This window comes from Electrophorus electricus, chromosome 20 (genome assembly GCF_013358815.1).
Source record: "Electrophorus electricus isolate fEleEle1 chromosome 20, fEleEle1.pri, whole genome shotgun sequence".
Lineage (NCBI taxonomy): Eukaryota > Metazoa > Chordata > Actinopteri > Gymnotiformes > Gymnotidae > Electrophorus > Electrophorus electricus.
The window spans coordinates 1,766,820-1,790,514 of NC_049554.1; the positions used below are offsets into that span (position 1 = coordinate 1,766,820).

Sequence of the window (23,695 nt, forward strand, 5' to 3'; positions counted from 1 at the left end):
AAGGCGCTATATAATTAAGTTTGACTTTGGCTTCACACTGTGTATATGCCCAGTGTGTGACCATCACATTACAGTGAGTTTTACTCTAGGTCGTCACAGGGAAATGCCTGTCTCCTATACTGATATAGTCCTATACTTGAAATCCCAACTCAGTCCATAGTGTGTGTCGAGAGAGTGACATGAAACTTTTGTTTTCCCTGTAGGGCTTTCACGAGGTAGAAATTCCCTCTAATAGGAATTCCTGGGGAATTTCTGTTGAAGTCCTTCTATAGCTTCTGGAATAATCACTGTGGCGGCAATGGAGGATCCAAAGCCAGATGAAATGAATGCCATTCCCAACGGGAAAGGCCATGAAGCGGGAGATGAGACGCCCACTGCCTCCACACCCAGCAAGACCCAGTCAGACGACACAGCCCAGTAAGTGAGCACTCTTAGACACACACACTGCGATCACACTGGGTCCAGTTAGAGAGGTCCCAGAACTGCTTGGAAGGGATACTTGAGTCCAGCTCTGCTAGGTCACGTTAAGCAAAGGCTGTATGTCATGATGCATTTTCATGATGCTACATCTGCCTTATAAGCATAAGTGTGCTACAAATAATATTTAAAGAATATAATTTAAAAAACCACATGATGTCTATAGGGATGGAGCTGTTATGTATTTTTGTTTGAATTATATACCACAGTATGAAACACTATATTTTAATCACACCAAATTTCAATTTTGATTGTTCTGATAATGATGCATGATTACTGTCTTTTTCCAAAAGCCTTCTAGTGGAAGTAGGCATTCTACTGCTATAGTCCCATGACAAAGCACACAGCAGGACAGGGCTGGCCTGCTATGTCTCTACACAGCAGGATAAGGCAGGCACATGATGTCCCCACACAGCAGGACAGTGCTGGCCCGCTATGTCCCCACATAGCAGAACCGTTCAGGTCCACTGTACAGTGCATGTTTGCTAACTTTCTAGTTTGTGGAAACCGTGGCAGGGCAGAGGCGATAGCGCTCCAGAGTTGTTTCGCCTGTCTAAGTGGACAAAGTCCAAATGGTCACATTTATTATGACAAGCAATTTTCACACTATCCTATCCCGACACAAACCCATAAAATGAATTTAAATTAAAATAGGCTCTTGGCAGTTTTTTTCTTTGGGATATTCCCAAGATAGGCTCTTCTGTCTAAGTGATTTATTAGAGGCATATTTTGAATAATGTTTGTCTGCTGGTCATCTTGGCCTTTGCTGTTCAGTGTGAGTTTTGCCCTACGCACTGGACACTGTGGTATACATGGGAGAAAATCAATGACACAGTATCCTTCTCTACTATGAAATGAGCAGCACAGCTCAAACATGCAATCATGCAATCAGAGTGTCATAAACACAAAACAAAATGCATGAATGAATGAATGAATAAAACAGGCTTTTCTGGATTATTATCTCAGTTTCAAGTGTGAGTCCTTGGTTACGGATCATGGAGTCAAAAGTGAAGACAAGGCCTTTTTTCACCCGCACATCAAATATGAAGTCAGCACTTTCATTTGAGCTTGACTTGTCACCTTTGTGCCTATATTGTAGCTCTTTTACAGATAAAGTACCGTCCATTCTGTTTGTGGAGGGGGCACTAGGGCATTATGGAACAGAGCCAAAGCCAAAGGTTAATTTAGCAAGTATTATGCATGTACGTACTTTGGGGAATACTCAACTCTGAATGGTCGGTCGAGGCATTCATAGTTTAGTCATTTTTTGCTCCTACCATAACTCAGCATAGCCCAATAATATCTACATTCCATTCCATTCACTGTCACATTTTGCCATAAATGGTCATGTTCGTCTTAACACTGTAACAATAAATCTGCTACCATTGCTACAGGATTGCTGCTTACCTTTCACTAGCCAGATTCACAAAAAATTGGAAAGTTCAGTTTAACCTTAACCTTAACCTTAATAGGCTGATCCACCATTTTTATGCAGTTCTCTACATGGCTGTGTAGTTTTGATAGATAGTTTTTCTTAGTGGTAATATAATCGTCTCAGAACAATAACTTAAATCAAGTTAATGATTTGTTTGGGAAGTAGCTGTGTAATAAGTTAGGTTATTTATAGCCAGCTTGTCATTAACAGGAAATAAATTGTAACAGGATGCTCAGAGACCCAAAATAAAGTAAAGGTTCTATACAGGCTTCAGGGGTTTTGTTTGTGATGAATGTCAGGCTGTACATTATTATTTAAATATTGCACTCATGTAGCATTTTTTTTTCAGTAGACCCCGTTTAATTCAGGTCTCAAAACCATCTTTCAGGCTCAGTTCCAGGACTTACTTCTTGAAATACTTTTAAAATAAAAAATAAAAAAATGTCTCGGTAGCCTTCAATTAAAAAAAATATAATGGGGAGCCTAGCTGAACTTCATTCGGGTGGAATGACTGCTGCTGATTCATTAGCATTTATTAGCGTTCATTAGAGTACATTAGACAAAATTAGAGATCATTAGCATTCTTAGTAGGAGTAACGTTTTTGGGTGAAGTGCCTTTGAAATGTCTCTTTTTCTTGGAGTGCAGCACACGAACGGCAGCGCATTTGTGGCATCTTGCAGCTGGTCTCCAGCCTTGCCTTCTGAATAAGGTGAATTACGGTGGACGGTCCTGAATGTCCCATCACGTGGCCTATGGCTAGACAAACACTACTGATAGTATATGATATGCCCCTTGTGGATGGCATGTGTGTGGATGGCATGTGGGTCTGTGCATTTCAGTGTGCACATTTGTGTGTGTGTGTGTGTGTGTGTGTGTGTGTGTGTGTGTGTGTGTGTGTGTGTGTGTGTTTGGATGCGTGTATATGTGCGTGGGTGTATGCACGATTGCTACATGTGTTTCATGGTCACATATCTTCTTATCCAAACACTACTCCTAACCCGTGGCCCCATCCTAGCATGCAGTGGGTCACCTGAAAGAGAAAAACATGTTTTTTTCTTCCAATACACATACCCTCAACCTTCATGTGCCAAAGACAGTCTGGATCTTTGAAATTCACAAAGGTTTTGCTATATGTTTCTTCTTCTCTCTTGCTATCCGATGGCTGCTGATTCCTCACTGGTGCCCTGCTTTGCAGGGGGCTTGTGCCTAACAGTACAGACAACACCAGGTATGTAAGACATGGAGACTAGCGGGATTCCTGTTGTCCTCTAGCTTGTAGCATGGAATCAACCCAATGGACAGACTCATAAATGATTCAGACATGCACAGTTGCTCGACGCAAGCTTTCCATCATTATCCACCAGATGTCATTGGGATACAGTGTGTGTTGGTGATCTTTCTGTCCTGTTATCTAAGAAATATCAGTAATAATGCTGATTGCAACTCAAGTCAATGCAGACAGATAATGCTGAGTCAGGATATAATGGTGAATATTATGAGTCCAGCAGTATGAGTCCAATAGTATGAGTATCTGCTCACAGACATGCAGTCAAACTGTTTTTTTTCATACTCGTTCTGAAACTTACTGTCAAAATAGAGCCAATGCAACTGTGAGCAAATGCATCCTGTCACACACGCACACAACACACACACACACACACACACCACACACACACACACACACACACACACACACACACACACACACACACACACACAACCACACACACACAAACTCACACACACACACACACACACACACACACACACACACACACACACACACACACACACCACACACACACACACACTCACACACACAAACACACTCACACACACAAACACACACACACAAATATAGCAGGTTGCTCGTTGACAATACTGTGTATTTTCAGTCCCAGCAGAGCAACAGCAGACACGGAGGCCAACATGGCTGAGAGCGCTGAGTTCCTCTCCAATGTGCAGGACAAGAAAGCACCTCGCTTCACAGACGTGAGTCCGACCTGACCTCTTCAGCTCCGAGCTTACTGTACAGTTATTACTCTAAAATCATGCTTTTCAGTATCCATTGTAAATTACTCAATAACTATGCTGAAAATAATATGAAATTATTTATAGTTATGAGAATGAGAAATAGGCTCAGTGGTCATTAGAATGTAGAAACAAATCATATGTAATACATTTCGTATTGCATGTACATTTCTAAGAGGTGAAGATGAAGGCCATCTTTGTTTTGCCCTCTTGTGATCAGTTTGAGGGGAAGACCTCATTTGGGATGTCCGTCTTCAACCTGGGAAATGCCATTATGGGGAGTGGAATTCTGGGACTGGCATATGCCATGGCTAACACGGGCATCGTCCTGTTTTTGTGAGTTATGGATGGATGGATGGATGGATGGATGGATGCTCTGAGCAAAAAAAAAAGGATTTACTGTGGAATTATGGACATTTCCATATGAACCGTTTACTGTAACAGTGCTTCTATACACTTGTGTTGTTTCAACAAAGTTCAAACTGCAATTTATAGAATTAAATAGAATTCAGCAGTACAGATGAACTTACTAGAGGAATGAAAGGGTCGTTGGATGGCCCGATGGATAATTAGATCACTGGATTGAATGTCTGGTTAATTTGATATAGTGTTTAAAAAACCAAAGCAATATCATCCATACCTTGTTTCTCACTGATTAATCCCATTTGTAACATTAAGTCAAAACACCATTAATCTCTCACTGATTAGGATATACTGTTTTATTATTACCACTGAGCGTCTAGTGCCACACAACTCACAGATTATGATTTGCTACTGAGTCAGACTGATGGGAACCTGAGCAATTTATTGCAAATGTATCGTTATGAGCCAGTGGTGAAGGGTGCTCATAAATATTCTAGAAACTTTGTCACCATGCTGTTAAAACTGGTGTAGTTGTGCTGATAACACTTGTGAAATAGGTGCTTAATTCTGTGGTGTGCATCCTCCAGAGAGGCAATCCATCCAAACTGGACTCCTGATTCATCTGTTTTTCTTCGAGTATTGTAATTTGTTGCTAAGATTTTACTGTCCAAGGCAGATTGTTTAGGCCATGAACCGGTAGCTGTTGCTTTCCTGAATCATCTTGTGGCAGATGAGTTATGAAATCGAGATGAAATTCTATTTTTTTTAGGGTGGAGTTTCCCTTTAGGTCTTAATCCTGTGCCAGCAGTGTAAAACATTTGAGAGTGTCTGTGGTGCTTTTACTACAGGGTGAACATAATCTGCAGTGTGGTCAGAACATCAGAAGGAGGAGCTCACTGCAGAGAAGAGGGAGTATGCCAATGAGGTTGCATAACTGCACTCCGGGAGTCACATTGTTTTAATTACAATTTAGTTCACTTTTCATGCATTCGTAGGGATGTTTGAAGTGAGATAAAGTCAAATTCAGGGACAGCCTAGTCAGTCCAACATAACCCTGCATTTACTGACACAGAGCAATGTGAAAGTACATGTAGTAAATGTTATTTGTGGTTTTGTAATTATTTGAAAGTACCAGAATTCTGAAAACTGGATAAAGTGTTAATTGAGTATAGTTCAAATCTAAATGGTGAAAGGTAGCAGGTAAGGGTAGGATGTGCTGTTGTTTACTTACCAAGGGTGCATAACTCCAAGGGACAGTGTTCCAGTTCTGTTATAACACTTGTAGACAATGTTACTTTTTATAATTTACATTTATGGCATTTAGCCAAAGTGACTTACAATTATGGCTCAGTACAACTTAAACAATTGAGGGTTAAGGGCCTTGCTCAGGTTCCCAACAGTGGCAACTTGGTAGTGGTGGGACTTGAACCAGCAATCTTCTAATTACAAGTCAAGTACCTTAACCACTGAACTACCACTGTGTAGCTAGTGTACTTTTTAAGAAAAAAAAAGAACAAATTGTTGTCATTTTTCTGGAGCGCCTCAGTGTAATTGTCTGTACTGGATAATATGACAGTTTTCTTAAAACCCCAATCAAGGGTCACAGAAAGACGCAAGCTATTTTTACCACTCAAACGAGGTACACCGCTAATCCTCAGGTTTAACCTGAGGTGCGAAAGTGAATTAGCTGGCAACTTTTGCCCAAGGTGACTCATATTTTCCAGTTCAATGGAAAACTTTCCCTGGAAACCACTCCGTAGCAAGCAAATCCGTATTCCCACAGTTCGCAGACTGACGTGCCACCATCACTGATAACCCTGACCTTCCTTTTTTTGGCTGCTGGATCTGGATTAAGTCACGTTCCTGAAGCCGGGACTCTTGTTCTGCAGGCAGTAAGCCAGTGCTAATTCTGTTTTTATGATGAAAATCACAGCACGATCTATACTATTTTTCATGCTGCTGACCTTCAGCCTCAATACGGAAACTTTACCTGGAGATCCATATCTGTGCCAGCTGGCCAATCCGCTGTTGGGGATAAAGGTGCTCTGTGTGATCCTGAAATGACAAGAGAGTAACCTGAGACAGCATTTTTCACTGTAATTATTTGTAACCAGTGGAGTTGCAAACCTTTATAAAACGTTTTACTGCATCTGTAAGGATCTTATGAGATCTTGTCACATCTGTGAAGAGGTGCTTTTCAATAATGTAGCAATGGAGCTGCAAATGGAGATATTTTAGACGTCACAACATGGCTTTTAACAATACAAAACCTAACTCAAGAGCTGACACAGTTCCTCCCACTTGATACTGAAATAGACCAGAGATGTGAATTTTACTAAGAGTGCAAAGATCTGACTTGTATACTTGTATACCCCCCATCACATCTCCCTTCCTCCGAATGTGGAGGAAGACTGTAGACACCATGTGGGAACATGCTCACATGCTACCCAACATGATTCTCAGATTATACTCATATTGGTTGTGTTCTTCAGAACCCTAACCCTAGCACAAATGCTGTGGAGTCCAGCATTACATTTGGGGGTATTCCAAACATGCTTCCAAACTTTGTATGGTACTAGCCACAATTCCCCGCAAATGTTCCAATAGGTTCACGGCATTTAACTAACTAAATGCTGAGATTAAAATATACTCTACTAGAAGGCCACTAAAACGATCACATTGTCACTGAAGCTGAAGCTATATGTGGCCTTTTCTTGTTTTAATATGAGCCTTTGGGTGTAGCTATAAGCTTTTGGGTGTAGCTTGAACTGTGTCCCTTATGTTTGTTGTTTTTTTCCAAGTCCATGTTCCCAGTGACCTCCATACAGTGATACTGATGCCACTACTGCAGACTGCGTAAGCATACTTTACTGCATACCTTAGCTATCTCTGCCCAGTAAAGGCTAGAGGGTGGGTAGCGTTCCTTGGCATTTTGGTGCACTGTACACATTATGACTTACGCAGCAGAAAGTTAGTGTTCAATACCAAGCACCCTAGCACTGGCACCAGGAAAATGGGGAGAAGATATAAACATGGGGGAGGGGGGACGAGAAATGACATAGTTTGTGAAGTGATTGTTTATTTCTGTCGTGATTCTCTGCAAGTTTTGAGACAGATTTATATCTGCTTGTGTCTTCCACTGTGAATTTTAGTTCACTGTGTCAGTCTGAATCCTAGTGCTGCTATACCCCAAGGTGACAGGAAACCCACATAACAGTTCTACAACTACCCAAATCACAGCACCACTCATTCACAACAGAGGGCTGCATGATCCTCACAAATGCAGAACCCCTTACATGCACTGTGAAGGACAGAACAGTCCATGATCGCAGCATGGGCTTCTGACCAGGGTTCTGTGATTTTACATTTACATTTACTGTGATGTAAATGTGATCTGAACCAAGTCTCTGTGATCTAGACAAAGACTCTTTGATGTAGACCAAGGCACTGTGATCTAGACCAAGGCTCTGTAATCTGGACAAGGCTCTGTGGTCTGGACCAAGGCTCTGTGATCTAAACCAAGTCTCTGTGATCTAGACCAAGGCTCTGTTATCTGGACAAAGCACTGTGATCTAGACCAAGGCTCTGTGACATGGACAAGGCTCTGTGGTCTGGACCAAGGCTCTGTGACCTGGACAAGGCACTGTGATCTAGACCAAGGCTCTGTGACCTGGACAAGGCACTGTGATCTAGACCAAGGCTCTGTGACCTGGACAAGGCACTGTGATCTAGACCAAGGCTCTGTGACCTGGACAAGGCTCTGTGGTATGGACCAAGGCTCTGTGAGCTAAACCAAGGCACAGTGATCTAGACCAAGGCTCTGTGATCTGGACCAAGGGTCTGTAATCTAGACCAATGCTCTGTGATGTAGACCAGTGCTCTGTGATCTTGTCCAAGGCTCTGTGTTGTAGAGACTATGGCTTCAGCTTTAACCTTCTTCTCACATTTAAATCCAGAGTAAGAACAAGCCCTGTGGTGGGAGTATGCAATCCCTCAAAGGGATTATTCTGCCTCTCAAAATAATGAAAGGCCACAGTGCTTTGAGCTCCCTGCAGGGTCTTAGGTCATCTGGGAGGTGAAATCCAGTATTAGTAAATGCTTTAACAACTTTTTTGGTGCACAGATTTAGCTTTCAACTTAAAATACTTAAAAGATAGACTTGAATGACTTATCGATTATTTGACTTTTTCACAGATTTTACAGTGCGTCATAGGGAGAAGAACTTTCTGGCATCAATCTAAATGATGATTCCATGCTATTTATAAGGAATATAAATGAGATTCAGCTGGTGTTTCCCAGCAGTGTCTTAGAGTTTCCCCACTGGTCCAACCAGCTTTCATTTTTATTGATAACTTTAGCATAACTAGGTGATGTATTCCTTTAAATACGCCAGATGTTCAACGCAGGAAAGGGTCTCCAAAGACATCAGTCTGTCTGACTCATTTACCCTCAGACTGAACATACCATTCACAGGCTTTTAAAGGGCAGAGGAAAAAAGCAAAGTGAAAAAGAAAAGAAAAAAAAATGTGAGAGAGCAGGGTTGAAGTCAGGGTGAAAGACATGCTTGGCACTAAGTTAGCTGGCCCGAAGTTGCCAAGAGTTCCTGTAACTGTAAATAGAGATTGGGGGGGGGATGAGCTAGAGGGAGAGAAATAGGGCCAGGACAGAAAAAGAACATTTATTTGTAAAGAGGACAAGGAAAGGAAGATTTGGCCTTGGGCAAGCCTGCTTCGGCGTACCATATTGAGATGTTTGTCCAGATGTGTGCCGCTGGACGTGGGCGGGGTTTGTTTAGCTCATGTGAGATCTCAGCTCACTAATCATGTTAGCAAGTGCTATTCCTCCACACTAATCCTGTGGCCTTCCCTCTTTGCCTTGCAGTATTCAGCTTTTCTGATTTTCACCTTCCAGAAGCCCATGAACACTTGATCCTCTTAGCTATTTGGATTCCGTTAGCCTCTAACATATTACAGTGTTTAATATCAGAATGATCACATTTGCCATACAGTCCAATGCTGCTCACACACCTCAACATTTGTGTACAGTATGAATGAAAATGTGTGAGTGTATGCATGGTCTACACATTTTGTTTACACGTGTCCTTGTATGTTGGATGTGCATGGCCAATAATGAACCAAGCAAATGAAGCATTTAATGACTTCTTGTATTTACTGAATCTTTGTTGTCTCTGGATTTGTCTCAGATTCCTCCTCACTGCCGTGGCAAGTCTATCTGCCTACTCCATACACCTACTGCTCAAGTCCTCTGGTGTCGTTGGTGAGTCCCGTGCAAAGCTGGCCTGTCCGTCCCCAGACCAGTTTACACAGTAGCTCTTACAATAAACAACAGTAGAAAGGGAGCTGGGCTGATTCCAGACCAGCAGGACTTGAAACAATCTGTGGATGACATACCAGCACACGACATGTGAACAGACGGTCTGGAGAGAAACAAACGAGTAGAAGCCCATCCCCTGTGACATGGCTTTGCACGTGTCCTGTGCAAGGTAGCAGCCATGCTAATTGTCATGTAGATGCAGTAGGCTGGTCCCTGATCAGTTATCATTAGTGATTCATATACGCTGCATCCGAACGGAAGCCATTATAGTTGAATTTACACAATGCTAACTGGCCCTTTTAGCCTCACTCATCATTAGCATGGCTAGTGCTTCGCATATCTTTGTATATTTGTAAATAAAATGTCAGCTAACACATCAAAAACCACATAGTAGCCACCCACCACCATTTTAATATGTGAGCAGAACAGACAACTCACTCACACTTCCTATGCCTATCCACCCAAAACTGGATCTATCTTGCTGAAATGTCTAAGCTCTTTAGAACTGGACTGAATATTTAGTGTGTACAGAATATGCCATGGAAATCTATTTTATTAGGAAGGCTGTGTGTGTGTTATGAATGCTTGCTGGTTTTAAGATGAATTGTGTTCTCTATAGGTATCAGGGCATATGAACAGCTGGGTTACAGAGCCTTTGGTACACCTGGGAAAATGGCTGCTGGCATTGCAATCACATTACAGAATATTGGAGGTAAGACTGCAATGTCACACTGCCCTGTGTCACAAGAGACCTGTGCACAGTATAGTATGGTAGCCTTGTCAAGGGCAATGCAAACACACACACACATACACACACACACACACGCACACACACAAACACACACACACACACACACACACACACACACACACACACACACACACACACACACACACACACACACACACACACACACACGCCTGCACTTCCCAAGATTGAATATCTATATATTATATCTAAGATGCAAAAAATAAATAGCCAAGATTTTCTTCTCTCTCTCCCTCACCTTGAACCAATGACTGCCTAAAGGGTCACTGGTTATTTTCACTAAAATATATATTAATAGATATTACCTGTACTTTTACATCCTATTCTGTCAGAGCTGCTTTGGGACATTCTTCATTGTCTGAGCCCTCCCAGTAGGTCCCATCAGTGATGTTTTAGGGTAAAAAAGGTTTTGATGCAGTTTCTCTGTTTTTCCATTGGTGTCTTCTCATTCATACAGAGAATTTCAGAGAAGCTCCTTTCATTCTCGTCAAAGAGTAAAATCCCTCTGTAGCAAATGCAGTATCTGAAGATCAAGATCTTGAGTGTTTCTTTATTTCTGTTGTTATTTTTATTTTATTTCATGTTTTCCTTCTATTGTACTTTTATGGGACTGATATTGTACTATCAGCTGAACTTTGAAGTCTGTCATAGTTTACTCCACAATGAGATGAAACAGCTCATGTCTGCCAGGGGATTTGTGCATGTTTGTAGAAGCTAAATATAGAAGACTGATTTGCTTGATTTTAGTGACATTGGTTTCCAGGATAATAATCACAGTTCCCTGTAGTACATGAATGTATGACAGATTAAAGACTTGACTGTGTGTGTGTGTGTGTGTGTGTGTGTGGGTGTGTGTGTGTGTGTGTGTGTGGGTGTGGGTGTGGGTGTGTGTGTGTGGGTGTGGGTGTGGGTGTGTGTGGGTGTGTGTGGGTGTGTGTTCTCTCATTACTGTCTTCTCTCTCTCTTCTCCCATAGCCATGTCCAGCTATTTGTACATAGTGAAATACGAATTCCCTCTGGTGATACAGGCCTTTCTCAGAGTTCACAAACCATCTGGGTAAGTGCGTGTGTGTGTGTGTGTGTGTGTGTGTGTGTGTGTGTGTGTATGTGTGTGCGTCTGTCTGTCTTTCATATTACTTTAAGCTTATGTTAGTTTGTGACAATTTCATCTCACATTCATGTCAGATACTGCATCAGACTGCATTGACAGTATTCATCCAGGGTAACCACTCTTCACTGTTTTTTTGTATGAGAAATTAGGCATCACAAAAACATCTGCTCTTAACACATGCATTCTCAAGCTTTTTCTTTATTTATACACAACAAAATCAACATTGATTAATATCTATAGTGTATTTCACAATACAAAACAAACAACCAGACAGAAAAACATTCCATAATACAACTGGGAACTAGAGGTCTTGAATAGAGTCATATACATTCTCCCAATTATCAATTTGTAGCTGGCTTTTCAGATGAGTTAAGCTTAGCTGTAAGACATTTTGAAGACTAGATATCCAGAATTTCAGAGATAAAAATTAATGGGCAATCAAAAGTATTTTTTTGGTAGAAGTAAAACCCACCATTAGCAGTTCTAAAGTGTCCTGATCATAAACGTAAACATATTTCCAAAACCACAGTTCTGCGGAAATGTCCACTTGTATTCCCACTCAAGCCAACTGAAGGCTTTCATTGCATTGAGGGAGGAAAAAAATTCTATAGATGAATAAACTGTGTCCAAAACATGCAGCAATCTGGGAAAGATTAGAAGCAGTACTCCCTCTAATAAAGTCTGTCTGATCATAATGTATCAATTTAAACATGAAGAGTTCTATTTACTAAACCACAAGTTTGTAAAAGTGTTTTATATCACAATTCATCAGTGCACTCAAGGTGGTCTTTCCCTTTTATCAACAGAAGAGAAGCGAAAAACATGTTTAGATCTCTGTAGAAACTACCACAGTCTAGGCATATGTAAAGAAATTTATGTGGTTTCTAACCCTCGAGAGGCAATTTAATCCTTGAAACTTGCCTTTGTTTAGAGACTTAAGTGCATCACTTAGTTCTTAAGATGCAGTTTAGTGTCAAAGCTGATTCAAGTTGATAAGCTTCACTGGGAGAGAGTTTTGATAAATACAGCTGTTCAAGAAAAATACTATACCAAGAGGAATCACACTTGACTTCTGATGCATAAAGATTTGAGAAAAAATGTTTAAAAACATTCATTAACACAAGAAGGTCCAGACAAAATCTGTCCCTTTGGGTCCGTTATAGAACATATATTCCCTTTAGATTCACATTATTCTCCAGGCAAGGCGATGACTAAGTCAGGTCTCTCCGTCTACGTAATATTTCTGCCTGGTTTGGTATAAAATGAGCTTTGCAACCAGTCAATTTATTATATTCGGATCATAAAGCAGAAAGCACAACGGGATCGTCAGAGGGATTTCGTTTTTGTCTTGATTCCAGTATATTAACTTTATACTGTAATTCAACAAATCATTTGCAACAGTATTGAGATTAGAAGAATAAGAAATACAAAAAAAAACACTTTGCTGCTTATAAAACACTTTGTCAGAGAATCTGAGGGTTATTGTGCTCTACTAATCTCTAGATATTCTTCCAAGCTTGGGGTGATTTGCTTCAGAAGGATATCATTCAGCAATAAGGAGGTTTTATCTTGTGGCTCTTGGGCACGTTACGCAGGAAAGATGGACGAGCACCCAACGGGAGTGTGAGCAGAGAGCGAGATGTGAAGAATATCAGCTTGGGCTGATTTACCAAGGGATGGGCTAATAACTATAAAGTCAATAGCAGAGAAAGATTTGAGTCTATTAGAAAAGTACAATCCTGCACGTATGTACTGATAGACTCCAGTAGCTCACCTGGTAGCACAGGAAACGTAAGGTGCTAGATATACCAGCCTTCCATTTGATTCCCAGGGAGCACATGCACTGTCAAACTGATAAATATATAAGCAGCTCTGGATAAAAGAAAAAAAAAACAAGATCCCTGAGAGTTCTACTTGATATTGGTTCATTATAGTTAAATGATATTTTGTCGAAATTGTTCATGGTCGAATTAAAACCAATAAATTAGATTATGATATACCTAAATTGTTATGTATCCAGAGCATAAACATAAGGAACATACACTGATGCTACTGCTATTCCAAACTGGTAAATAATAATATATATAAATAAATAAACCTTCTTTGTGATGAAGACATCAGTGTCTTTTGATGGGGGGATTCAGTCCAAGACATAACATTCAAATTGCCCATCAAAATACTTGACCCATTGAAAACACCCATCAAAAAACTTATATTGAATTAAAGGGGAAGTGTATAGGATGATTTGTTAATAGAAATTGAGAGCGAGGGAAGAGAGAGACTATGAGAGAGGAGTGAGAGAGATGGTGAACTGTAAGCTGTTCTTAGTTTCTCCTAGATGAATGTTTTCCTGAGGCTTTGTGACTCACACAGAGCTACTTCGTGAATGATGCACTTAAGGGTTTGTGTTTATCTTGTGAAGGTCACATCTCAGCAGGTAGGGGGTACCCGTGTGTTGATGCGTACATGTGTGTGCCTGTGTATGTGCGTGGTTGTGAGAGTGTAAGAGACAGAAAGTATGAGAAAGAGACAGAAAGAGAGAGAAAAATAGAGCGAGGGATTGAGAGAGAGGGGGGGGAGAGAGAGAGAGAGAGAGGGAGAGAGAGATTGAGAGAGAGAGAGGGAAACAGGCAGACAGCAGATGTAAACTATGGAACCAAGCTTGGCAGAAGGCTTGTGCAGAGACACTCTGAAGGGCACCTCAAAAAGTGCCATGGAAACGACCTGTGACCTCTATCTGTCTGTGGTCTATTAGCATTCGCCCCCTCCTGAGGCAATGCGCAGACTCATGGGACAGTAGAAAGCAATTTGGAACTTTTGCATACGGCTTCTATAGCGATTACTTGCTTGTAGAAGCCAGGCAGAGGTCTAGGATAACAGATACTTCTCTTAGGTTTCCTCACTACAGGGGGAAGAGACTCAGGATGTAGACTTTGCTGGCAGATAAGCATTCAGACAGAGAAGCACAGAACCATACAGACCAGAGAGACTAGCTGATGACGTGTACATGTGTGTGTATGTGTGCATGTGCATGAGCGTATGAGGGAAAGCGTCATGTTCTTTAACTGCTCCATCACCCAGGATGAGTCAGATAGTAAGAAACATGCCACACACACACACACACACGCACACACACACACACACACACACAAACACACACACACACACACACTTACAGTGCAACTCCATTCAGTTCCTCAACTATAAAGCATTGTTTTTACCTAATTTCCAATAAGAATAAAGTCTGAAACACACACACAGTCCTTCACAGGCTAATGAAGTCTCCCTGTTGTTGCTGGGAGAGCTACACAGCTCCCACTAACGCATGCCTCCTGTTCCAGGTCATGATGTGGCAGGTCAGGAAGTTTTTTTCTTTTGGCCTGCTGTCTGGGAGAACTGGGAGAAGAATAACCAGCTTAAGAGCTTTAGAGCGAGAGAGAGAGAGAGAGAGAGAGAGAGAGAGAGAGAGAGGGAGAGAGGGAGAGAGGGAGGGGGGGGGGTGGCATTCTGAAAGACGTTTATGATATCCTGTTCAGGACTTTGGTGTTTGAATCAAACTCTCCGTAGTCTCACATCGAACAGTCCAGCCACAAGTGAGGTCAAGCCCAGCTTAATCAAGCAAAGAGAAACAGAGCTCATCCCCAACAGCCACCCACCTAATCACAGTATACCCCAATCAAGGCCATGGGGGCTAAAGAAGTCAATGGAGTTTTTATACTCTCTCTCTCTCTCTCTCTCTCTCTCTCTCTCTCTCTCTCTCTCCCTCCTAGGGAGTGGTATCTGGATGGCAATTACCTGGTGTTGATCGTCTCTGCTTGCATTATTCTTCCTCTTGCCCTGATGAAGCAGCTTGGTGAGTCGTGGCCGTGCTCGTCAGCACCCGCTGGCCAGTGCAACTCAGTTACCTCGTCTCCCTCTCTTTGCCCTGCCTCTGCCTGCCTGCTTTTCCTATACCTGTATTTGATACTTATGCATTTTAAGAAATCTGCAAATGCATAAAACTTTTCTTTTTCTTTTTGTGGCTGCCTCAGTTATATGAACCTTTTAACTATAGACTGGTTAAATAAGTAGGAATTTATGATCGCTGTGATTCACTGCGAGTATTACAGTGTTTGTCAGCTTGTTGTTAGTGACCTCCATTTTGGTTTTTGCTCCATAAACTAGAAAGGTGCTACTTTTATTGCTAGATATAAATTACGTAGAGCAACCCTTGACAGCTTTGTGTGCTGTTTGGCCCTGAAAACACCCTAGTATAGAGATGAAAATGGCTGTGAGGAAACTTTTCAGAGGACACCCAAGGTCATTTTTCATCATTCCTCTCTCAGGCTGTTCCCTCGACTGTTGACAGCTCTGTTTCAAATTACTTTTAACACTTCGCCCTTTCCAAGTGTAATCCAGTGTGTTTAGTATTTCGCGTATTGAATATAACCCAAGGCATTAGCCACCTTTTTGATGTCTTGGCCCAGTCATCAGGAAATTTAATTCTTTAATAATAATTTAATGATGATACATCATTTTCTCTCATGATAAATGAAGTTCTATCGAAAAAAGACCATCGTAAAAGAGAGCAAAGACATATGACTTTCACCTGGAGTGGGAGAATGAGGAGGTTTAAGGACAAAGCTATTTGCATGGTGTCAACCGAGTGTACATTTTAGGTGAAAGCTTTGCTAAAAGGCTGAAAAATAATTTTTTACCACATCTCTAGAAAAGGTGGAAAAATATTCTGACCCCAAGCACCCAAAGCACACGCACGAAAAACATTCACAGATGGAGAACAGGCAGTGATGCCTTATCCAGGGACTTTAACGCCACAGATGAAATCAGCCATAAGTGAAATGTACGATTTACATAATTAAGGGCTGCAGAGACATAAACAGTGTTGGGTAGCACCTCCACCCAAGCAGGTGGGGTGGTTGGTTGGGATAGCTTCACCCCCTATGCAGGTGGGGAAGTGCCCATGGAAGGGTTTACAAAACTGCGATACTTGATGCTAACGAGAACATGTGTTTCTCTTGTGGGTGTGGGTGTCTCTGTGTGTGTGCGTGTGCATGTGTGTGTTTCAGGCTACCTGGGTTATACCAGCGGGTTCTCTCTGAGTTGCATGGTCTTCTTCCTTATTGCGGTACGTCCGTCCAACCTGCTTCCAACCCCTTAGCATTCCCACGAGTAAAGGTCATTCCCACGAGTAAATGGATTCTTCTACCATGAATTGTGTGCAGAAAACTCGAATTAGGTCTTGTTTGGTTCTCCTTCCAGGCAGCAGTTTATGATCATTTCCACTCAGCTTGAGCAATTAATATTTTCACCTTCTTCACCAATCTGTGGGAAATGCTAAGACTGTGTATAGGGAGGTGTTTGTGTGGGTGTGTTGTCATGGTTTTCACTCTGACTCACTGTCATGTTTGTTTCTGTTTCTTAGGCTCGTGTGTGTGTGTGTGTGTGTGTATTTATAGATCCAGAGTGGGGTTGTGTCAGTGTGCTTTGCTAACTATACTATCAGAATTTATTCTTCACGGTGTACCTCTCCTCTCCTTTATGAGTACTACCTCTAGTAAATGAACAAATACATTAATTGATGTTCCTGTTCCTTTCCCATACCAGGTGATTTATAAGAAGTTTCAGGTGATATGTCCATTTGTGGACTTCACCTTCAACCGAACCCTGGGTTTGAACATCACCCCGCTAGCAGACCACGGCGGCATGGCGTCGCTGCCCCAGGACGATACCTCCTGCACCCCCAACATGTTTAACATCAAAATCCAGGTGTGAAAGGACACCCCACCTCAATACCAGGGGTCACCCTCACTGTGACTTTTAGGCTGTCAAATATGTTAACATAATTAATTTGAGTAATTAATGTATTTTGCTGGGGTGTTTCTTTAGTGATTGCTTTTGGACAGATCTTGTCAGAATCTAGAATATTCCCACTTTTTTCCATGTTCAACAACTTTGACAGGTTGCAGAGTTAAAGCTGACTGCCAGCCAGTGAGCTGTTTCAGGGAGGCAGTGTAGCAAGGATGTGAGACAGGGCAGTGTTTTCTTTCTTTTCTTACTTTGTTGTTGTTTGTTTGTACTTTCTTTCTTTCTCTCTCACACTCTGTCTCACGCTCTCTCCTCTCAGAGTTCACCAAGTCCATTTGTAGTTTACCTAGAGGTCTCCAAGATGCATTATCCAAACATTGGAGTCATATTTACCCCGATTCTGTGACCTGTATTCAGCACACACCCATTAGCACACTTGGCTTTCACATCACACACACACATTGTGTGTGTGACTACCATTCTTCATTTTGTGTGTGTGTGTGTGTGTGTGTGTGTGTGTTGTTGATCATTTCCATATGTGAGTATTAGTATTAGGCGGTGTAGGGGCCTGTAGTCTGGCCTTCTAGGCTGGTAAGCTCAGGATGTATGTTTCTTGAGCCCATGGGACTGACATCTCTAACTAGTCTGGCCTTGGAGTGCGTCCAGATTTACATCAACAATTAGTCTCCTGAACAATTCTCCTTCTGTTAGGCAGTCTAGTCTTTAATGGACTATGAAGTGGTGGATTGGTAGTTAAGAAGGCTGTGATCAGAGCCTTGGTATCCATGGTGACATGTTGCCTTGTGTGTACTTGTTTGTGTGTGTGTGCGTGTGTGTGTGTGTGTGTGTGTGTGTGTGTATGTGTGTGTGTTTGTGTGTATGTGGGCATGTGCATGTGTTTCCAGACAGCCTACACTATTCCCATCCTGGCATTTGCGTTCGTGTGCCACCCGGAGGTGCTACCAATATACACAGAGCTTCGCAAGTAGGTGCCTCTTCTTCTCAACTGTCCCCACAGGACAGTCAGTGGGTTGCATTGGCATGAGGTGAATGTGGCTGTGCTGCTCGACTCGTCTGGGGACAGCCTTGAATAATTTACAGCACCCTCATAAGCACAGTGCACAACACAAAACACAGCTGGCATGTCACCCCCCTAAAAGCACTAACGCACAGAACAGATTACACACCCAAACCTGCAAGACACAGATGCAAACAGTGAGTTTCTAACGACGCATTTGCCAGTATGAGTCCTGTATAATAAAGACGTTTCATGTTATCTGCTCTTTTCTTTCTCATGGACTGCAGATGTATTCAACTCAATTTATGCATGCCTGTTGTAGACAACAGAGCCCACTTAGCGAGATTCAGAAGATGAGGAGTGGTTGGAGTTTAGGTGTAGCCATGCAAAGCCATGATGTGACAGTAAAGAGAAAATGCATAATACGGAGATGACACAGAGCTAGGGCTACCTGGAACCGTGCTTCATCCAGCAGGTGTAAAACATAAAGTTATTCTGAGAGTGTGAGAGAGAGGTGTGTGTGTGTGTGTGTGTGTGTGTGTGTGTGTGTGTGTGTGTGTGTGTGTGTGTGTGTGTGTGTGTGTGATCACATCCCAATATATTTTCTGATTTCAGCCCCACCAAGAAAAAGATGCAACATGTTTCAAACATCTCCATTGCTGTAATGTACATCATGTACTTCTTGGCTGCCCTGTTCGGATATCTGACCTTCTACGGTGAGACACGCAGGCACTGGCTGGGTTGTATTTGGTCTTTTATTTCTTCATTTCTTCTTTCAAAAGAGGAGAGACCATACAAGTGACTATACAAATGTACACAGTGCATGGGGTACTGACTTCCAGACATCCTGATGCACTTTGTCTTTGTTGCAGCCCCTCATTTTCTCAAATGTCTCAAATTCTCCCTGCCACTCTCTCTCTCTCTCTCTCTCTCTCTCTCTCTCTCTCTCTCTCTCTCTCTCTCTCTCTCTCTCTCTCTCTCTCTCTCTCTCTCGCTCGCTCTCTCTCGCTCTCTCGCTCTCTCTCTCTTCCTCTCCTTTGCTTTAGCTACACCACTGAACTCAATACATTCTGTAATCTTAGTTTTAAATGAATCTTTTAAGATAAATAATAGTTTTAGTAATAATGTAAAGATATTTAACTTATATGGAACCTGAGTTTCTGAGCAAAAATTTAGATCAACACTCCCTCTGGTGGTTAGAGGAGAAGGTGCAGTTCAGTGGTGCACATCTGTGAGTGAGTTTCCTGCACTTCTTCTAACCTTTGTTTCTGCTACCATGTAACTGTGTGTGTGTGTGTGTGTGTGTGTGTGTGTGTGTGTGTGTGTGTGTGTGTGTGTGTAGATAATGTTGAAGCTGAGCTGTTGCACACCTACAACAAGATTGACCCATATGACACTCTGATGCTGTGCGTACGTGTGGCTGTACTGACCGCGGTCACACTCACAGTACCTATCGTGCTGTTCCCTGTGAGTCAACACACTCACTTATGCACCGTGACTCAACATTATGTGCAGACATCCAAGTGTTACATACTGTACCAATAAGAACAACAACATCTGAACCTGTTGCTTAAAGCATGTAGTTCCACTCATGAGACTGTTTAAATAATTCACACTGAGCACTTTTTATCACTATGCTAGAAGACTAGTAAATACTGGCCTATTTTAGAGATGTGTGAAGAAAGCGAACCAATTCCCCAATGCTTATGAAACAGCAATTTAAAGAAAGACTGGATGGAGTTGTGTTTAAATGAAGATAGCAGGCTGAGTCCTGGTGGTTGTTATTTAAATGATGACAGACAGTTCTGGTCTCTGGTTGAAATGAAGACAGCAGGTTAGGTTCCAGTCTCTCTGGTTTAAATGAAGACACCAGGTTAGGCTGCAGTCTCTCTGATTTAAATGAAGACACCAGGTTAGGCTGCAGTCTCTCTGATTTAAATGAAGACACCAGGTTAGGCTACAGTCTCTCTGATTTAAATGAAGACAGCAGGTTAGGCTGCAGTCTCTCTGATTTAAATGAAGACACCAGGCTAGGTTCCAGTCTCTCTGATTTAAATGAAGACAGCAGGTTAGGCTGCAGTCTCTCTGATTTAAATGAAGACACCAGGCTAGGTTCCAGTCTCTCTGATTTAAATGAAGACAGCAGGCTAGGTTCCAGTCTCTCTGATTTAAATGAAGACAGCAGGCTAGGTTCCAGTCTCTCGGGTTTAAATGAAGACACCAGGCTAGGTTCCAGTCTCTCTGGTTTAAATGAAGACACCAGGTTAGGCTGCAGTCTCTCTGATTTAAATGAAGACACCAGGTTAGGCTACAGTCTCTCTGATTTAAATGAAGACAGCAGGTTAGGCTGCAGTCTCTCTGATTTAAATGAAGACACCAGGTTAGGCTACAGTCTCTCTGATTTAAATGAAGACAGCAGGTTAGGCTGCAGTCTCTCTGATTTAAATGAAGACACCAGGCTAGGTTCCAGTCTCTCGGGTTTAAATGAAGACAGCAGGCTAGGTTCCAGTCTCTCTGATTTAAATGAAGACACCAGGCTAGGTTCCAGTCTCTCTGATTTAAATGAAGACAGCAGGTTAGGCTGCAGTCTCTCTGATTTAAATGAAGACACCAGGCTAGGTTCCAGTCTCTCTGATTTAAATGAAGACAGCAGGCTAGGTTCCAGTCTCTCTGATTTAAATGAAGACAGCAGGCTAGGTTCCAGTCTCTCGGGTTTAAATGAAGACACCAGGCTAGGTTCCAGTCTCTCTGGTTTAAATGAAGACACCAGGTTAGGCTGCAGTCTCTCTGATTTAAATGAAGACACCAGGTTAGGCTACAGTCTCTCTGATTTAAATGAAGACAGCAGGTTAGGCTGCAGTCTCTCTGATTTAAATGAAGACACCAGGTTAGGCTACAGTCTCTCTGATTTAAATGAAGACAGCAGGTTAGGCTGCAGTCTCTCTGATTTAAATGAAGACACCAGGCTAGGTTCCAGTCTCTCGGGTTTAAATGAAGACAGCAGGCTAGGTTCCAGTCTCTCTGACTTAAATGAAGACAGCAGGCTGAGAACTGGTCTCTGGTTTGTGATGCCGTGTTGTTTCTGTGCCGTGTGCAGGTGCGGAGAGCAATCCAGCAGCTCTTCTTCCCCAATAAGACGTTCTGGTGGCCGAGACATATCGCCATCGCCATCCTCCTCCTCACCGCCATCAACTTGCTTGTTATCTTCGCCCCCAACATCCTTGGCATCTTCGGGGTCATTGGTAAGTTAGGCTACTACTGAAACTTCAGTTTAGTGACATATGCACTACCGTGTGGAATCACCTGTATTGTTTTATTCAAGGCTCATTACCAACAGATGCAGTGTTGATCTAAATAATGGAAACCAAAAAGGTACTTTAGATATTTCATTTAGTATTTTAAGTGTTTTAGCCAAAGATCAATGTTATTAAATGTTAAATAATTCACTGAAATTCTATATAGTCTTTAAAATATCTGGCGTTAGATTTGGTCCTCACTTTCCAAATGTATAGAGTTAGCATTCTGAATATTAATTTTACATAATCACTCTCAATGTTTACAGCTCTCTCGGGCATTTTAGAGTTACCTACACAACGCTTCATTGCTCCAGATTGTAAACTACCATTTAAAGTCTCACAATATTGTAATATTACTATTATAACATTATATACAATAATATAATATAAAATTATAATAATATTATAATATACTGTTATATATGGTATAGCTATAACACTCGTATAGCACTCTAGTGCAGGGTTTACTGAAAATTGGCCATAGTCTCCAATTCATATGGCAGCAAACATAGCATTGCCTTTTGAACTGTGACTCCTTTCTACCAAAATGCGCAATGAAACACAGCAGTTTTGAAAGTGGTGTGTGCCCTATGCTGGACTGTTAGCTCACGTAACGCCACCTTTTGTCCCAGTAGTTGGAGAGTATGTTATGCAAATCTGCTCCTCTTACAGCACAAAGCCTTTCTCTGTTTCTCTGATCACTTGACCATTACAGACATTGCTAGCCAAAAATGCTAACAGGCTAACTATCTGACCCGGCCCACAAACAATACAAGCGGACATTGCTCGACGGCTAGCAGTTACTACGGTTATGCAAGCTGCTAATTCCCATGCATTTGTGTTTTTGGCACAACTCCCCCTTTAATCTGTCACCCTGTAATCCCGCGCCTGCTGTGCGGGAGGCTAAAACCACTCCATCTGATCATAATACAGCTGGACCACTGATCTCTAATAAAGTACTTTCTTTACTATAGATCAGTGAAGTAAAGCGCTTTTAAAAATAATTTGAATGTTTAATTTTCTTTAATTACAGTGGGTGGGTGAGGAGGGTTGTGTTCTGCTCTTCTCGTTTGTGTTCTGTGTGGGTTGAACCAAATCACCACATTTGCCAATCCAACAGCCTAAACCACCCGCCTTTACAGTACTAGCACATGCTGCATATGTGGGTCAAAGGTCATGCACTGGGAAAAGCTGATCCCAGATCAGCAGTTTTATTTAATTATAAACCATACCCCCACCCCCACCCCCCACTGATGCATTCTGCTGATGTTAAGAAGATTATAGAAAGATCCAGCAGGTAGATCCTGACACAGCACATTATTCTTGGTGAGGAATTCAGTTTCATTCACTTTCCTTTGTATAACGGTTTTTACAACAGATCTTTTTACAAATCTACAGAATTCACTGCTTTCAGAAATCAGAATCATAAGAAGAATGGCCTTTTTAAACCTTAGCGTGTGTGATAAAGGCGTGTGTGTATGCATAGGTGTGTGTGTGTGTGTGTGTGTGTGTGTGTGTGTGTGTGTGTGTGTGTGTGTGTGTCTGAAAGCAAGCATATATGTGTGCTATATAATTGCTTCTTGTGTGTGTATTCCCTGCAGGTGCTACATCAGCTCCGTGTCTCATCTTCATCTTCCCAGCCGTGTTCTACATCCGCATTGTTCCCAAAGAGGAGGAGCCTATGCTCTCAGTGCCCAAAATCCTGGTGAGGGCCACACCCACCTTCCTTACACTCAAAGCCACCCCAGTGAGGGCCAACACATACACACCTTCCTTATAGTCAGACTACTAAGGGCCAATACACACACACACCTTCCTTGTAGTCACACCAGTGATGACCAATACATGCACCTTCCTTATAGTCACACCAGTGAAGGTCAACACACACATACACCTTCCTTATAGTCACAATGGTGAGGACCAAAACATACCTTCCTTATACTCAGTCTTATTGGTGATGGCTAATATAATGTTTTCTCTCTCTCTCTCTCTCTCTCTCTCTCTCTCCCCCTCTCTCTCTCTCTCTCTCTCATTCTCTCTCTCTCTCTCTCTCTC

General features: G+C 42.0%; 1 protein-coding gene across 2 annotated transcripts in view; it reads left to right on the forward strand.

Annotated features, from left to right (window-relative positions):
- Positions 1-23,695, forward strand: part of LOC113579175 (sodium-coupled neutral amino acid transporter 3-like) — a 40,691-nt gene that overhangs the window by 12,965 nt on the left and 4,031 nt on the right. Inside the window, exons 2-16 of one of the 2 annotated variants that reach the window (XM_027012928.2) lie at positions 204-417; positions 3,109-3,141; positions 3,809-3,905; positions 4,165-4,280; positions 9,511-9,584; positions 10,261-10,353; positions 11,386-11,467; positions 15,292-15,374; positions 16,588-16,646; positions 17,126-17,287; positions 18,232-18,311; positions 18,960-19,060; positions 19,687-19,811; positions 21,442-21,586; positions 23,242-23,345. In XM_027012928.2, coding sequence (XP_026868729.2) covers positions 299-417; positions 3,109-3,141; positions 3,809-3,905; positions 4,165-4,280; positions 9,511-9,584; positions 10,261-10,353; positions 11,386-11,467; positions 15,292-15,374; positions 16,588-16,646; positions 17,126-17,287; positions 18,232-18,311; positions 18,960-19,060; positions 19,687-19,811; positions 21,442-21,586; positions 23,242-23,345 — 1,473 coding nt within the window. In that variant the 5' untranslated portion in view covers positions 204-298. The remainder of the gene's footprint in view (positions 1-203; positions 418-3,108; positions 3,142-3,808; positions 3,906-4,164; positions 4,281-9,510; positions 9,585-10,260; positions 10,354-11,385; positions 11,468-15,291; positions 15,375-16,587; positions 16,647-17,125; positions 17,288-18,231; positions 18,312-18,959; positions 19,061-19,686; positions 19,812-21,441; positions 21,587-23,241; positions 23,346-23,695) is intronic. The other variant, XM_027012929.2, reaches the window with a different exon arrangement.